The 17,472-nt window shown below is 37.8% G+C and overlaps 1 protein-coding gene across 7 annotated transcripts in view; it reads right to left on the reverse strand.

The window, feature by feature from the left end:
- The window catches only part of LOC125164624 (disintegrin and metalloproteinase domain-containing protein 5-like), a 132,100-nt gene that overhangs the window by 61,055 nt on the left and 53,573 nt on the right, over positions 1-17,472 (reverse strand). For all 7 annotated transcript variants that reach the window (XM_047857456.1, XM_047857455.1, XM_047857459.1 and 4 more), the window contains 2 exons: positions 4,572-4,708; positions 1,632-1,821 (listed from right to left, as the gene is read on the reverse strand). In XM_047857456.1, coding sequence (XP_047713412.1) covers positions 1,632-1,821; positions 4,572-4,708 — 327 coding nt within the window. The remainder of the gene's footprint in view (positions 1-1,631; positions 1,822-4,571; positions 4,709-17,472) is intronic.

Below are 17,472 nucleotides of genomic sequence, written 5' to 3' on the forward strand. Positions count from 1 at the left end.
TCTGCAAAATACAATATATTTGGACTTCTCAGAGTCAGTTTCCCTTAACTGCATATTTTCCTAAATATGGTTCACATTTTCCTAATTTTCTGAATGTCTATTAATTTTTTATTAATAAGTTAGACAATATAGATACAATGATATAATGCCCGTATTCAGCTATGACCTTCTAGAGGCTTTTTTTTTTCTAACAGGAAATTAAGTAACCTGGAAACAAACTGTAAGCTTTGTTTCCCCTACAATGTACAGCAGCTATCTCTGCTCAATTCATATGGCTTCCAACTGCTGAATTTTTAGCCAGATTCCCTGATGTAATGTAGCATTCATGCAAGGATTTAGGCAGAGACAGTACTTAGATTTCAGGGTATAATCTACCTGTATGTGATTGCCTTGTTTCTGAAGATTCCTCTTTAATTTCCAGTTGTAGCCAGTCTCAGGCTCTACATTCTGATAAATGAAACCAGTAGGGCTTTGGATTTCTGCTGCCTGAATTGCACATGGTTAGAAAATATTCTCAAAAAAATCATCTAACTCACAGGGTTCACCTGGTGCACTGGTGTCTTTCAATGGTCTCACCCTACTTTTTTCCTCCGTGGGGTATTTCTGGACTATGCATATTTTAGCAGTCAGCCAAATATGTGTAAAATTAGTCATCAGATTTTAGGTTTTAGCACTTTCACAGTTGTCTTACTTTGAGGGTTTTCCCCTTAAATTTCCAGTGATTCTCATCCCTGAAATCTGTTCTCTGTCACACCGAGTCAGTAAAGCTGCAATTTTTCACAGCTATTTCATTCTGCCACAACTGTGGAAGTAGAGGAGCACCCAAGACTAGGAAAACATAAACTCACAATTCTTATCTGTTCCAGCTGCAATTTTTCAAGAGTAAACTCTCCTCTGGCTTCTTTCTTTTAAATGTGTTCCAGTGCCATTAAATACACACACACACACACACACACACACACACATACACACACACACACACATATATAGTAAATATAAATATGTCTATCTATAATGTATTACATATTTTTACATATTGTATATTTAATAACATATTAATATATAGTTAATAATATGTTCCATATTTTACAATTGCTGTTTCATTTTATTATCCTATGACTACTTCACTTTATTGTCAATGCTTCCTCTATCATCTTTCATCTTTCTTTGGGTTTGGTTCTATATTTATATTTTTTCTACAGGTGATAGATTTTTTAAAAAATACTTTTAATTGACATCACCTGCCAATAGCACACTTTTCACTCTATATTAGCAAACAATGCATTTTGCTATTCCATTGGTAATAGTCTATGGTCTTTAGATATTCCTGTTTTTGTTACTGCTTGATGTTAAAAGTATATTTCTTCAACTCTTTAGACACTCTTTGTGGTAACTAATTATTTTGTTTGGAGTTGATGCATACACTAAAGAATGTCAGAAGGTAAATATTATCTAAAAGGCTTTTGCTGTCCACTTCAAAAAATAGCAAAATTAGGAAACTTAAAAGCTTCCATCTTCCCCAAAGAAGGTCTTTTTAAATTTATTTTTCTAAAAGACAAGGTCTTCATCTTCTTCTTTTCTATTACACACATATACAGGAAATTTTAAAAATTGAAAAAATTTCTACTAACCTTTACAGTGCCACAATCACACTGTTCACCCTGTTCCAATTGTCCATTGCCACATGTCCTTTTCTTTTGTTGTTTATAAACTGGCATTTCAGGAAGGATTCTCTGAAGACATCCAAAGCCGGAATGTGAGGCCAAGTATTTAAAGTCATCCAACGTACAGGTGCTAAAATCCTTTACACCCCGAGACTGCCTAAAATATTTTAAAAATGGGTATGACAAAAATTATTGCTGTATATCTCTGCATTTCCACTAATGTATGATGTTTTAGAAAGATATTTAAAAAGCATTATGGGAAAAAAAGCACATTTTGAAAACTATTCATTGCATTGATAACATGTTTTACCATATTTTTAAAATTTCACCATGAAAATTCTTGGAATGAAAAAAAAATCCAAAATCTTTTCATTGCCATTCATCCTGTTTTAAACAAGATGTATTATTTACCTGTCTTATGACATTTATTAAACCTTTAAAGATAAGAACTGTGTTCACTTTATTTACTTTGCCAATGCCAAACAATTGAATTTTAAATGTTTAGCCTCAGTATTTAGCACATTTTTTATTTTTTTAAATGTGTCTTGCATTTTTCTTGTAATGCCAATATAAACATGTTTGCATTAACTTAAGTACATATTAGGGCTTTTGTTCAACATAATTAAACATTTTTCAAATAAAAACCTGTGGTTTGAGCTACACAATGGGAGGGGCACCATAAGTACCTGTCTTGACAGTGAGAGAGCTGTTAGCACTCTAGTAATAGCTCAGCATCCAACTAAAACACTATAAAGAATCTGAATTAAGAGTAAAGATTATGTCCTAGACCAGGGGGTGACAAGCTTTTTCTGTAAAGGGCCAGGCAATAAATATTATAGACTAATATGCCATAGACTGTGGTACAACTACTCAACTCTGCCACTGTAGTACAAGAGCAACCAAAAACAATAGGTAAAACAATAAGCCTAGCTGTATTTCAATAGAATTTTATTTACAAAATAGGCTACCACCGAAATTAGCCTGGGGATTGTTGTTTGCTGACCTCTGCCCTAACTAGAATCTACTCTATCTCAATTCCAATAGAGCCTAAATTCAAGCCCTGACAAGATCCCCAGAAGAGAGTGAATTTGGAAGTTCAATCCGGCCAAGTAATAGGGGTTTCAAAATACCCTGAGCTTTCTATAGATCCATATTAACAAAATGTAAAATCAAGCATATAAAATTCAGTATAATTAGCCAATAATTGAATTTCCAAGAATCAATGCTTTTCAGAGGAAGGTAGGAGCATCCAAGCTTTCTATTGTATTATCAAAAATATCTAATATGCTAATAATAATAATAACAACAGAAACACAAAGAAATAAAAAATGTGATCCATAGTCAATGTAAAAAAAAAAAAAGCAGTCAAAAGAAATCAAAACTGAGATGGTCCAGATGTTACGATTTGGCATACAAATACCTAACTTAAAGCACTATAAATATTCAAATAATTAAAGAAAAATGTTTACATAATTCAGAGTCATAGATTCAATACTCAAAATAGATCACAAATAATTCAATTTATATAAAGTTCTGAAGCAAGGAAAACTAATTGTAGTAATAAATCAGATCAGTTGCTGCCTGGGGCAAGGATAAAAGGTAGAAGGACAATAAGGGTCACAAAGGAAATTTTGGGGAAATGAAACTGTTGCATAATCTCACTGATACTGTGGTTCAAAGATATTTATGTATTTGTCAAAAGTCATAAACTTGTACACTTACAGTGCACAAATTTTATTGCAGCAAAAATCATACCTTGACAAAGTTGAATTTTTATAAAGTTTATAAATAAAATGCTCAAGAAGATGGTGAAAGAATGAATATTCTTCTGAGTAACCACTTATCCAAGGAAGAAGAAACAAATTTAGTTATTATCTACTTTGTGCCTTTACAAAACTTCGGGGTATCATGGATTCAGTAATCAAAGGATAAAATGAAATAATGAGAAAATATACTGAGCTGATTTAGTCACTGTTTGCAACATATTTACTGAGCACTCTCCTGGGCAATAGGTGTGTAGTAAAAAGTAGACCAAGTACTTCTTAGGGACAAAAAGCATGAACATCAGGAGAAAAATATATGAAACAAATAGAATGTTGAAATGATGAAAAAACCAACAGAAGGGGTGCCTGGGTGGCTCAGTCAGTGGAGCATCTGATTCTTGATTTTGGCTCAGGTCATGATTTCATGGTTCACGGGATTGAGTTCCACGCTGGATTCTGCACTGACAACACAGAGCCTGCTTGGGATTCTCTCTCTCCCTCTCTGTCTGTCCCTCCCCCACTTGTGCATTTTCTCTCTCTCTCTCTCTCTCTCTTTCTCTCAAAATAAATAAACTTTAAAAATATATTTAAGAAATAGAGCAGGGAATATGTATTATTAATGGTTCTAAAATAAAGGTTTTTTCCTTTCTTCAGCAGTCTTTCAATGGGTCATGGTGTTATTATTTATTTACAATTTAATGTCTTTCTCAATAAAAAAAAATTCTTAATTGAAACTACTAACATGAATTGTACCACTCATCCCTATACCGTACAATGCCAGTTTTAAATGCAAATATCAAAGCATTTAATTTCACTTTATGCACAATCACTGAAATTACACAATTCATATGGCTTTTCCTTAGAGGGTGCTTTCAATCTGGCCAGGGGAGAAAAATACAAGTCAGACTCCAGAATGCAGGAAGGAGGAAGAGAGTTTCTCCAGGCATGGAGACGCATGGGGGAGGTGGTGGGCCTATTTTGGTTTGTGTTCTGTTGTACTTGAAAAATGTGTATTCTGTGGTTGTTAGGTATAGTGTTCTATAATTGTCAATTACTTCAGTTTGGTTAATAGAAGTGTAAAAGGTCCTAACCAAACAAAAATAAATAAATAAAGGAATATGTGTAATAAAGAAAATTATCTTACACTGCTTTAGGTGACATTGTGCAAACATCTTCTGAACAGTAACAAGTGTCAGGATTGTCATAACTCAATCCCAGATTAAAGCCAAGCAACTGCACAATACTGATAGTATATGACTCCAGGGATAAATCCTCTGGATACTAAAGACAAGGAAAAAGAAAAGAGTTAGCTAAGAATACTATAGTATACTATACTATAACAAAATTAAAATTACTATACTATTAAAAAATTAGTGTATATTATATATATACTATTCTAAATACAATTATAGTAAAAAAATTAGTACATAAAACTCATTTTTTAAATCAATGTATCCCAGATGCCTATGTAAATGCAATTGTAGTAGAGTTATATAAGCATTTGGATAATAGATTTATTAAACATAGATAAGTAAACACAGTAGTTTAATTTCAAAATACTATTCATGACAATATCAGCTATCTTAGCTAATCCAACTGAGTCTCAAACACCATATTATGTTGCCTCTTTGAGTTATTTTAAAGAAAATGACTTTAATCTTTTATTTTAATAATCAATTTTACATTCTCTCTGCAGTAGGCAGACTCTAAAATGAGTCCCAAAGATATCTACCTCCTGGTATTCATGTCTTTGAGTATTTCCATTCTATTGTGTGTAAACTGGACTTTTTGACTTGCCTCTAATTAACTAAATGTAGAGGAACAGATGGTTCACCATTTCCAAGACAGATTATAAAAAGACTGACTTTTTTGATTCTAGGTCTCAGTCCCTCTGTGGGAAGCCAGCTACTATGTCATGAAGTAGTCCTGTAGAGAGGCCCACAGGAATGAGCTTGGAAACAGATTTTTTGAGGTCTACCACAGCCAAATGACTAAGTTTGGAAGAAAATCCTGCCCATGCTGAACCGTGAGATAACCCTCTCAGCTGCTCCTTGATTGTTGACCCACAGAACTCTCTTGTTTTTATCTCTTTAAGTTTTGGCATAATTGGTTACATAGCAATAGAAAACCAAAACACCCTCAATAGGTATATTGTTCATCTTTGGATAGTTTCCAATTTCTACACAAAGATGTTTCCAGAAGCTTCATTCATAATTCCCAAAACTTGCAAACAACCACAATGTCCTTCAGTAGGTGAACAGATAAACTGTGGCACATTTTAGACAACAGAATGTTATTAAGCACTAAAAACAAATGAGCTATCAAGTCATGAAAAGAAATGGAGGAAGCTTGAGTGCATATTATTAAGTGAAAAAAGGCCAGTCTGAAAAGGCTACATATTGTAGAATCCAACTGTATGACTTCCAGAAAAAAACAAAATTGTGGAGACAATAAAAAGCTCTGTGGTTGCAGACAGGGAGGGGAGAAATTAATAGGCAGAACACAGAGGATTTTTAGGGGAGTGAAAACACTTGTTATAATACCATAAATGATAGATATCTATCATCTTTTACCCTAACTTATGTACAACACCAAGACTGAACCCTAAGGTAAACTATGGACTTTGGGTGATTTTGATGGGTCAATGTAGGTTCATCCTTAGTACAAAAATATCCCATTCTGGTGAGGGATGTGGATAATACAGAAGGCTGCGCATGTTAGGGACAGGAGGTATATGGGTAATCTGTGTACCTTTACCCTCAGTTTTGTGGTAAAGCTAAAACTGTTCTAAAAAAAAATAGTCTTAAAAAAAAGTGATGGGTTCCTGATGACCAGGCTAAAACACTATGAACAGATGGCAAATAAAGAAGAGTTCAGAGAAGGCTTCCATGATCCATGAAGACGTTTCTAAATTTTCCATCCCACAATATTGTGCTGGCTGCTTAATAGTTCAACTACAGACACTAAAGCAATCAACTGGTGCATCAGACATTTCAGTCCACCTTCAGAGAAAAGCAATTTCATTTAGTTGAAAACTGCTTGAACTCAAGCACCACCTTCTTCCTCCATCCAAGCTTTTCATCAGGAGCAGCTCTGAGGACAATATACAATGACTTGCCAGGACATTCCTCATCCCCTCCAGAGTTATAGAGATCATTAATATTAACTAAGAAACACATTTCACTTCTTAGAAGACAAAATGCTGGTCTCTTTAAAGAAGCATTCAGTATAACTTTCAATGTTCCTGATAGGTCCCAGATAGCAGGTTCAACTAAGAGGTATAATGGTCTCCTCAAACAATTCCTTTTCAAATTGTAGTCCAGCAAATGGATCCCTAAATGAGTTTCTCTACTGCCCAAATTTTAATCTCTCTTAATTCAAGGATGCTTAGTTAACTTACATCTCACATCAACATTAAAAACTTTCCCATTACCCTTTCCTACATTTGAAGGGGATATGTCTTGCCTTCATATATAGAAAGACTCATTATATATGAGGTGTTTTAATTTAGTTATGGGAAGGCAAACAAGACTTCTTATACATCTACCTGTGTTTCTCCCTTTTACTCATAATAAAATGTTTTCTGTGCTGTTTCACACAACTTATGCCCGACTATATAAAAGCCTTCTCTTTTATTACCCCTTAAATTTGGTAATGTATCAAACTGTATTAATGGGCTAATTGTATTAATGATGTATTTTATTTTATGTATTGTGATGCTTTAATATCTGGGGCTTTGCCAATGCTAGACTTCCCATCCCAGGGTTACCCAATTTCTTAAAATAGTAAACAACTTACCTGCAAGTGTATCTTTCATATGCAAATCAATGAACCTAGAGCCCATATGCCCTATCCCTTCTTTTATTAGGCTGACATACCCTAGGCCACTCTTCACCTAACCACACCACTTAACCACTTAACCACACCAGAGTTAAGTACCAGACAACTAGGTACAGCCTCCATGCGAGAAAGATTGCTGAAATTATTTAAATGAGCCAATCCAAGACCTGCTTACCTTGCCTTACCCATTCCTCCCCAAGGAAACAACAACGGAAGTTTTGTCCATGTTACCCCTAGCTAACTACACTGCCTGAACAATCTTGGTGCTTCCTTGTATGGTCCCTGCATGGTGTGCCTTCTGTTTCTAGGGAACTGTATGATAAACTTCTTCCTACACGACAGTAATTTTTTTTTCAATATATGAAATTTATTGTCAAATTGGTTTCCATACAACACCCAGTGCTCATCCCAAAAGGTACCCTCCTCAATACCCATCACCCACCCTCCCCTCCCTCCCACCCCCCATCAACCCTGTTTGTTCTCAATTTTTAAGGGTCTCTTATGCTTTGGCTCTCTCCCACTCTAATCTCGTTCTTTTCCCCTTCCCCTCCCCCATGGGTTTCTGTTAAGTTTCTCAGGATCCACATAAGAGTGAAACCATATGGTATCTGTCTTTCTCTGTATGGCTTATTTCACTTAGCATCACACTCTCCAGTTCAATCCACGTTGCTACAAAGGGCCATATTTCATTCTTTCTCATTGCCACATAGTACTCCATTGTGTATATAAAGCACAATTTCTTTATCCATTCATCAGTTGATGGACATTTAGGCTCTTTCCATAATTTGGCTATTGTTGAGAGTGCTGCTATAAACATTGGGGTACAAGTGCCCCTATGCATCCGTACTCCTGTATCCCTTGGGTAAATTCCTAGCAGTGCTATTGCTGGGTCATAGGGTAGGTCTATTTTTAGTTTTTTGAGGAACCTCCACACTGTTTTCCAGAGTGGCTGCACCAGTTTGCATTCCCACCAATAGTGCAAGAGGGTTCCCGTTTCTCCACATCCTCTCCAGCATGTATAGTCTCCTGATTTGTTCATTTTGGCCACTCTGACTGGCGTGAGGTGATACCTGAGTGTGGTTTTGATTTGTACTTCCCTGATGAGGAGCGACGTTGAACATATTTTAATGTGCCTGTTGGCCATCCGGATGTCGTCTTTAGAGAAGTGTCTATTCATGTTTTCTGCCCATTTCTTCACTGGGTTATTTGTTTTTCGGGTGTGGAGTTTGGTGAGCTCTTTATAGGTTTTGGATACTAGCCCTTTGTCCGATATGTCATTTGCAAATATCTTTTCCCATTTCATTGGTTGCCTTTTAGTTTTGTTGATTATTTCCTTTGCTGTGCAGAAGCTTTTTATCTTCATGAGGTCCCAGTATTCATTTTTGCTTTTAATTCCCTTGCCTTTGGGGATGTGTCAAGTAAGAAATTGCTATGACTGAGGTCAGAGAGGTCTTTTCCTGCCTTCTCCTCTAGTGTTTTAATGGTTTCCTGTCTCACATTCAGGTCCTTTATCCATTTTGAGTTTATTTTTGTAAATGGTGTGAGAAAGTGGTCTAGTTTCAACCTTCTGCATGTTGCTGTCCGGTTCTCCCAGCACCATTTGTTAAAGAGACTGCCTTTCTTCCATTGGATGTTCTTTCCTGCTTTGTCAAAGATGAGTTGGCCATACATTCGTGGGTCCATTTCTGGGTTCTCTATTCTATTCCATTGGTCTATGTGTCTGTTTTTGTGCCAATACCATGCTGTCTTGATGATTACAGCTTTGTAGTATAGGCTAAGGTCTGGGATTGTGATGCCTCCTGCTTTGGTCTTCTTCTTCAAAATTACTTTGGCTATTCGGGGTCTTTTGTGGTTCCATATGAATTTTGGGATTGCTTGCTCTAGTTTTGAGAAGAATGCTGGTGCAATTTTGATTGGGATTGCATTGAATGTGTAGATAGCTTTGGGTAGTATTGACATTTTGACAATATTTATTCTTCTAATCCATGAGCACGGGATGTTTTTCCATTTCTTTATATCTTCTTCAATTTCCTTCATAAGCTTTCTATAGTTTTCAGCATACAGATCCTTTACATCTTTGGTTAGATTTATTCCTAGGCATTTTATGCTTCTTGAGCAATTGTAAATGGGATCAGTTTCTTTATTTGTCTTTCTGTTGCTTCATTATTGGTGTATAAGAATGCAGCTGATTTCTGTACATTGATTTTGTATCCTGCAACTTTGCTGAATTCATGTATCAGTTCTAGCAGACTTTTGGTGGAGTCTGTCGGATTTTCCATGTATACTATCATGTCATCTGCAAAAAGTGAAAACTTAACTTCATCTTTGCCAATTTGGATGCCTTTGATTTCCTTTTGTTGTCTGATTGCTGATGCTAGAACTTCCAGCACTATGTTAAACAACAGCGGTGAGAGTGGACATCCCTGTCGTGTTCCTGATCTCAGGGAAAAAGCTCTCAGTTTTTCCCCGTTGAGGATGATGTTAGCTGTGGGCTTTTCATAAATGGCTTTTATGATCTTTAAGTATGTTCCTTCTATCCCGACTGTCTCAAGGGTTTTTATTAAGAAACGTTGCTGAATTTTGTCAAATGCCTTTTCTGCATCGATTGACAGGATCATATGGTTCTTATCTTTTCTTTTATTAATGTGATGTATCACGTTGATTGATTTGCGAATGTTGAACCAGCCCTGCATCCCAGGAATGAATCCCACTTGACCATGGTGAATAATTCTTTTTATATGCTGTTGAATTCGATTTGTTAGTATCTTATTGAGAATTTTTGCATCCATATTCATCAGGGATATTGGCCTGTAGTTCTCTTTTTTTACTGGGTCCCTGTCTGGTTTAGGAATCAAAGTAATACTGGCTTCATAGAATGAGTCTGGAAGTTTTCCTTCCCTTTCTATTTTTTGGAATAGCTTGAGAAGGATAAGTATTCTCTCTGCTTTAAACGTCTGGTAGAACTCCCCTGGGAGGCCATCGGGTCCTGGACTCTTGTTTGTTGGGAGATTTTTGATGACTGATTCAATTTCTTCGCTGGTTATGGGTCTGTTCAAGCTTTCTCATTCCTCCTGATTGACTTTTGGAAGTGTGTGGGTGTTCAGGAATTTGTCCATTTCTTCCAGGTTGTCCAATTTGTTGGCATATAATTTTTCATAGTATTCCCTGATAATTGCTTGTATCTCTGAGGGATTGGTTGTAATAATCCCATTTTCATTCATGATTTTATCTATTTGGGTCATCTCCTTTTTCCTTTTGAGAATCTTGGTTAGAGGCTTATCAATTTTGTTTATTTTTTTCAAAAAACCAACTCTTGGTTTCATTGTTCTGCTCTACAGTTTTTTTTTAGATTCTATATTGTTTATTTCTGCTCTGATCTTCATTATTTCTCTTCTTCTGCTGGGTTTAGGCTGTCTTTGCTGTTCTGCTTCTATTTCCTTTAGGTGTGCTGTTAGATTTTGTATTTGGGATTTTTCTTGTTTCTTGAGATAGGCCTGGATTGCAATGTATTTTCCTCTCAGGACTGCCTTTTCTGCATCCCAAAGCATTTGGATTGTTGTGTTTTCACTTTCATTTGTTTCCATATATTTTTTAATTTCTTCTCTAAATGCCTGGTTGACCCATTCATTCTTTAGTGGGGTGTTCTTTAACCTCCATGCTTTTGGAGGTTTTCCAGACTTTTTCCTGTGGTTGATTTCAAGCTTCATAGCATTGTGGTCTGAAAGTATGCATGGTATGATCTCAATTCTTGTATACCTATGAAGGGCTCTTTTGTGACCCAGTATATGATCTATCTTGGAGAATGTTCCATGTGCACTCGAGAAGAAAGTATATTCTGTTGCTTTGGGATGCAGAGTTCTAAATATATCTGTCAAGTCCATCTGATCCAATGTCTCATTCAGGGCCCTTGTTTCTTTATTGACCATGTGTCTAGATGATCTATCCATTTCTGTAAGTGGAGTGTTAAAGTCCCCGGCAATTACCACATTCTTATAAATAAGATTGTTTATGTTTGTAAGTGTTTTATATATTTGGGGGCTCCTGTATTCAGCGCATAGACATTTATAATTGTTAGCTCTTCCTGATGGATAGACCCTGTAATTATTATATAATGGTCTTCTTCATCTCTTGTTACAGCCTTTAATTTAAAGTCTAGTGTGTCTGATATAAGTATGGCTACTCCAGCTTTCTTTTGGCTTCCAGTAGCATGATAAATAGTTCTCCATCCCCTCACTTTCAATCTGAAGGTGTCCTCAGGTCTAAAATGAGTCTCTTGTAGACAGTAAATAGATGGGTCTTGTTTTTTTATCCATTCTGATACCCTATGTCTTTTTGTTGGCGCATTTAGTCCATTTACATTGTGTTATTATAGAAAGATATGGGTTTAGAGTCATTGTGATGTCCGTAGGTTTCATGCTTGTAGCGATGTCTCTGGTACTTTGTCTCACAGGATCCCCTTTAGGATCTCTTGTAGGGCTGGTTTAGTGGTGACAAATTCCTTCAGTTTTTGTTTGTTTGGGAAGACCTTAATCTCTCCTTCTATTCTAAATGACAGACTTGTTGGATAAAGGATTCTCGGCTGCATATTTTTTCTGTTAATCACATTGAAGATTTCCTGCCATTCCTTTCTGGCCTGCCAAGTTTCAGTAGACAGATCCGTCACGAGTCTTATCGGTCTCCCTTTATATGTTAGAGCACGTTTATCCCTAGCTGCTTTCCGAATTTTCTCTTTATCCCTGTATTTTGCCAGTTTCACTATGATATGTCATGCAGAAGATTGATTCAAGTTACATCTGAAGGGAGTTCTCTGTGCCTCTTGGATTTCAATGTCTTTTTCCTTCCCCAGATCCGGGAAGTTCTCAGCTATGATTTCTCAAGTACCCCTTCAGCACCTTTCCCTCTCTCTTCCTCCTCTGTAACACCAATTATGTGTAGATTATTTCTCTTTAGTGCATCACTTAGTTCTCTAATTTTCCCCTAATACTCCTGGATTTTTTTTTATCTCTCTTTTTCTCAGCTTCCTCTTTTTCCATAACTTTATCTTCTAGTTCACCTATTCTCTCCTCTGCCTCTTCAATCCGAGCTGTGGTTGTCTCCATTTTATTTTGCAGCTCATTTATAGCATTTTTTAGCTCCTCCTGGCTGTTCCTTAGTCCCTTGATCTCTGTAGCAAGAGATTCTCTGCTGTCCTTTATACTGTTTTCAAGCCCAACGATTAATTTTATGACTATTATTCTAAATTCACTTTCTGTTATAGTGGTTAAATCCTTTTTGATCAATTCGTTAGCTGTCGTTATTTCCTGGAGATTCTTTTGAGGGGAATTCTTCCCTTTTGTCATTTTGGATAGTCCCTGGAGTGGTGCAGAACTGCAGGGCACTTCCCCTGTGCTGTCTTGAATAACTTGCATTGGTGGGCAGAGCCTCAGTCAGACCTGATGTCTGCCCCCAGCCTACCACTGGGGACACAGTCAGACTGATGTGTACCTTTTCTTCCCCCCTCCTAGGGGTGGGATTCACTGTGGAGTGGCATGGTCCGTCTGTGCTACTTGTACACTGCCAGGCTTGTGGTGCTGGGGATCTGGCGTATTAGCTGGGGTGGATCAGCAAGTTGCACTGGGGCGGGAGGGGTAGGTTCGGCTTGCTTATCTTTCGTGATCTGCTTCAGGAGGAGCCCTGTGGCACCGGGAGGGAGTCAGACCAGCCGCAGGAGGTATGGATCCGCAGAAGCACAGCGTTGGGTGTTTGCGGGGTGCAAGCAAGGTCTCTGACAGGAACTGGTTCCCTTTGTGGTTTCGGCTGGGGGATGGGCGAGGGAGATGGCGCTGGCAAGCACCTTTGCTCCTGGCCAAGCTGAGCTCTGTTGTCCAGGGCTCAACAACTCTCCTTCTCGTTGTCCTCCAGCCCTCCCACTCTCCGAGCACAGCTGTTAGCTTATAACCTTCCAGATGTTAAGTCCCACTTGTTGTCCGAACACACTCCGTCCGGCCACTCCACTTTTGCAAGCCAGACTTGGGACCTCTGCTTGGCCGGCGGGCTGCCCCTCTGCCCCAGCTCCCTCCCTCCAGTCCGTGTATCCAGCACCGCCTCTCCGCCCTCCTACCCTCTTCCATGGGCCTCTCCTCTGTGCTTGGCTCCAGAGAATCCGTTCTGCTAGTCTTCTGGCAGTTTTCTGGGTTATTTAGGCAGGTGTAGGTGGAATCTATGTGACCAGCAGGAAGAGGTGAGCCCAGGGTCCTCCTATGCCGCCATCTTCCCCTCTTCCATGACAGTCATTAACATGTCTGTATGTCTTTTAATATCTGATGAAAATAAATCCTAGGTAACCTTAAATTTTTTTCCCATCTAGATTAGTGCTATTTTAGTTCAGTTAGCTTAGTCTAGTTAATTAAAACTACATTACAATTAAGTTAGTTGCAAGTGTATATGTAAACTCTAGGACAAATGCTTAAGTAGGTTTCTTAATATAACTGATGATATGATGAGAGGAGAGGAAATGGAATCCCATGAAATGTACAATGAAAACCATAGAAGACAAAAAAGAGAAAGATTAAAAAAGAAAAAACAGGACAATGAATAGAAGATAAAATTCAACATCAATTTATGATTAAAATTGCTCATCAAAGTGAGTTTAGAGGGAACGTACCTTAACATAATAAAGGCCATATATGGCAAGCTCACAGCTATCATACTCAAAGGTGAACAACTGAGAGCTTTTTCTCTAAGATCACAAACAAGACAGGAATTCCATTACTGTTACTTTTATTTAACATAGTATTGAAAGTCCTAGCCAAAGAAATTAGGCAAGAAAAAAAAGGCATCCAATTGAAAGAAGTAAACAGTGATTATTTGCAAATATAGAAAACCTTAAAACTCTACCAAAAAAAAAAATAACTGCTAGAACTAATAAATTCAGTAAAGTTGCAGTGTACAAAATCAATATATAGAAATCTGCAGCATTTCTATACACTAATAACTAACTATCAGAAAGAGAAGTTAAGAAAACAATCCCATTTACAATTGCATTAAAAAGAATAAAATAGCTGGGAATAATTTTTTTAATTTTTTAAATGTTCATTTTATTTTTGAGAGAGAGAGAGGGCATGAGCAAGGAAGGGGCAAAGAGAGAGGGAGACACAGAATCTGAAGCAGGCTCCAGACTCCAGGCTTTCAGCACAGAGTGTGACCTGGGACTCAAACCCACAAACCACGAGTCATGATGTAAGTCGGAGTCGGACAGTTAACTGACTGAGCCACCCACGTGCCCCAATATCTAGGAATAAATTTAACTGAGAAGATGAGAAACCTGCACATTGAAACTATAAGATATTGATGAAAGAAACTTAAGATGACACAAATAAGTGGAAAGATATTCTATGACTGGAAGAATTAATATTGTTAAAATGCCCATATTCCCCTTCTAGACCAGGAGTTAAGATGGGAGAATAGTAGGGGGACCCTAGAATTGCCTTTTCCCTCAAACACAGCTAGATAAATGCCAAATCATTCTGAAAACCCAGGAAATCAATCTGAGGACTGAGAGAACAAACTGCACAACTAGAGGGAGAAAAGAGGCCACATCATGGAAGGCAGGAGGTTCAGAGATGTGACTGGGGGGGAAAAGAATCACCCATAATCACCCATGCAGTGGAGGGGAGGAAGCCCTGATCAAGGAGAGAGGAAAGAGAGAGAAAAAACAGGGTGCAGGGCATTGCACAATAAAAACACATCCCCCAAATCACAGATGGGCAAAACAAGAGGGACTGATGATTGCAAGTTTTTACAAGCAGCATAGCCCAAAGTCTTAAGTTTTATGAGTCCGCACCATCACAGGGTGGAGTCTGGTGGGTATAGAGGTGCTCCAGTGGAGAAGGGGTACAGAGGCCCTGGAGCAGATAGCGTGGTCTGAATATCCCCTGGGTCCCACTGGAAGGGACAGTGCCCCTTCTTAGAGTGCATTTGGGAAAGATGGCACTGCTTTTCTGGGGACAATAGAGCTGGTGGGCACCATTGAGCTTCCCCATTCATTAGCATAGGAACAGAGGCACCCGCTGAGGGCAGCTAACCTGAACTCTGGCTTTGTGCTGTTCTTTACCATAAACTCCAAGCCCCTGTACATTCACGCGACTTCTCTTCTGGGACAAACTGGCACCAGCCACAGCACAGCAAGACCTCCCCCAAAAGATCAGCACAAATCTGTGCTGCAGTGGGTCCCTAAAATTTGAAGTTTTGAAACACAGCTCGTGTGCCAGAGATAAAACACAGGAGCACTGTTATACCAGGTGGGCAGATGGCTCAGACAAAGACAGAGTGAAGTAAAAGATCTGAAGGATGCCTGGGACAATTGAGGGGAGGTTATTTGCTCTTCTGTGGGGAATTCCTGAACAGTGGTGGGCATGAACTCCCCTCTCCAAGATGATAGAGCTGGCTGACACAATTTCTACCCCTGCCCATCAGCACCAATGGACTTCAGTGAATGGTGCACACTTGTCACCACACAGTGGACAAGGTCCAAATAATACCCGCTGCAGACAAGGAAAAACCCTTCAGAGGACTGATCAGTAGTTAAGAGCAGTGAAAACACAACAGCAAAGTGCACATAGCATATACCAGAAACACTTCCTGAAGTGCAAGGCCCTGGACAGTATATGAGTTCATATCTACCAGTAATCACTCTGAATGTAAATGGATTAAATGCTCCAATCAAAGGACATATGGTATCAGAACAGATTTAAAAAAATGAAACCCATCTATATGGTGCCTACAAGAGACTCATTTTAGACCTAAGACACCTGCAGAGTGAATGGGAAGGGATGGAGAACCATCTATCAAGCTATGAGACATCAAAAGAAAGCAGGAGTAGCTGTACTTATATCAGACAAACTAGATTTTAAACAAAGACTGGAACAAGAGATGAAAAATGGTACTATATCATAATAAAGGGGTCTATCTGTGAAAACATGGAGCTTGTGTGAGATTCTCTCTCTCTCTCTCTCTCTCTCTCTCTCTCTGCCTCTCTCCCCACTCACACTTTCTCTCTCTCTAAAAAAAGTAATAAATAACAAATACAAAACTCATTGATATCAATACAGTAATAGTGGGGACCTTAACACCCCACTACAACAATGGATAGATCATCTAAGCAGAAAATCAAAAAGGAAACAATGGCTTTGAATGACACACTGGACCAGATGGACTTAACACATATATATCATCCTAAAGGAGCAGAATACACATTTTTTTCTAGTGCATATGGGACATTCTCCAGAAGAGATCATATGCTGGGTCACAAATCAGGCCTCAACAATACAAAAAGACTGAGGTCATAACATGCATATTTTCTAACCAATATGCTATGAAACTTGGAAGTCAACCACAAGAAAACATTTGGAAAGCCCAAAAATAAATGCAGGATAAAGAACATCCTACTAAAGACTTAATGGGTTAACCAAGAAATTAAAGAATAAATAAATACATGGAAACCAATGAAAATGAAAACACAACGGTCCAAAACTTTCAGGATACAGCAAAAGCAGTCCTAAGAGGGAAGTATATAGCAATACAGAGCTTTCTGAAGAAGAAGGAAAAGTCTCAAGCACACAACCTAACCTTACACCTAAAGGAGCTAGAAAAGGAATAGCAAATAAAGCCTAAATCCAGCAAAAGAAGGGAAATAATATAAACTAGAGCAGAAATAAATGACATAGAATTTTTAAAAAGTATAAAAGATCAATGAAGCTAGGAACTGGTTGTTTAAAAAAAATTAATAATATTGATAAACCCCTAGCCAGACTTACCAAAAAGAAAGAGAAAGGATCTAAATAAGTAAAATCACAAATGAGATAACATCACAGAAGTACAATTAATTATAAGAGAATATTATGAAAAATTATATGCCAACAAATTGAGCAATTAGAAGAAATGGAAAGAATTTTCCATAGAAACATATAAACTACCAAAACTGAAACAAGAAGAATAGAAAATTTGAACAGATCCATAACTAGCAAAGACTGAGTAAGTAACCAAACATTTCCCAATAGACAAAAGTCCAGGGACAGATGGCTTCCTGGAGGATTTATACCAGAAATTAAAGAAGAAATAATACCTGATCTTCTCAAACTGTTCCAAAACGTGGAAATGGAGGGAAAACTTCCAAACTCATTCTCCAAAGCCAGAATTACCTTCAATCCAAAACCAGACAAGGACTC

The sequence above is a fragment of the Prionailurus viverrinus genome, chromosome B1, assembly GCF_022837055.1.
Source record: "Prionailurus viverrinus isolate Anna chromosome B1, UM_Priviv_1.0, whole genome shotgun sequence".
NCBI lineage: Eukaryota > Metazoa > Chordata > Mammalia > Carnivora > Felidae > Prionailurus > Prionailurus viverrinus.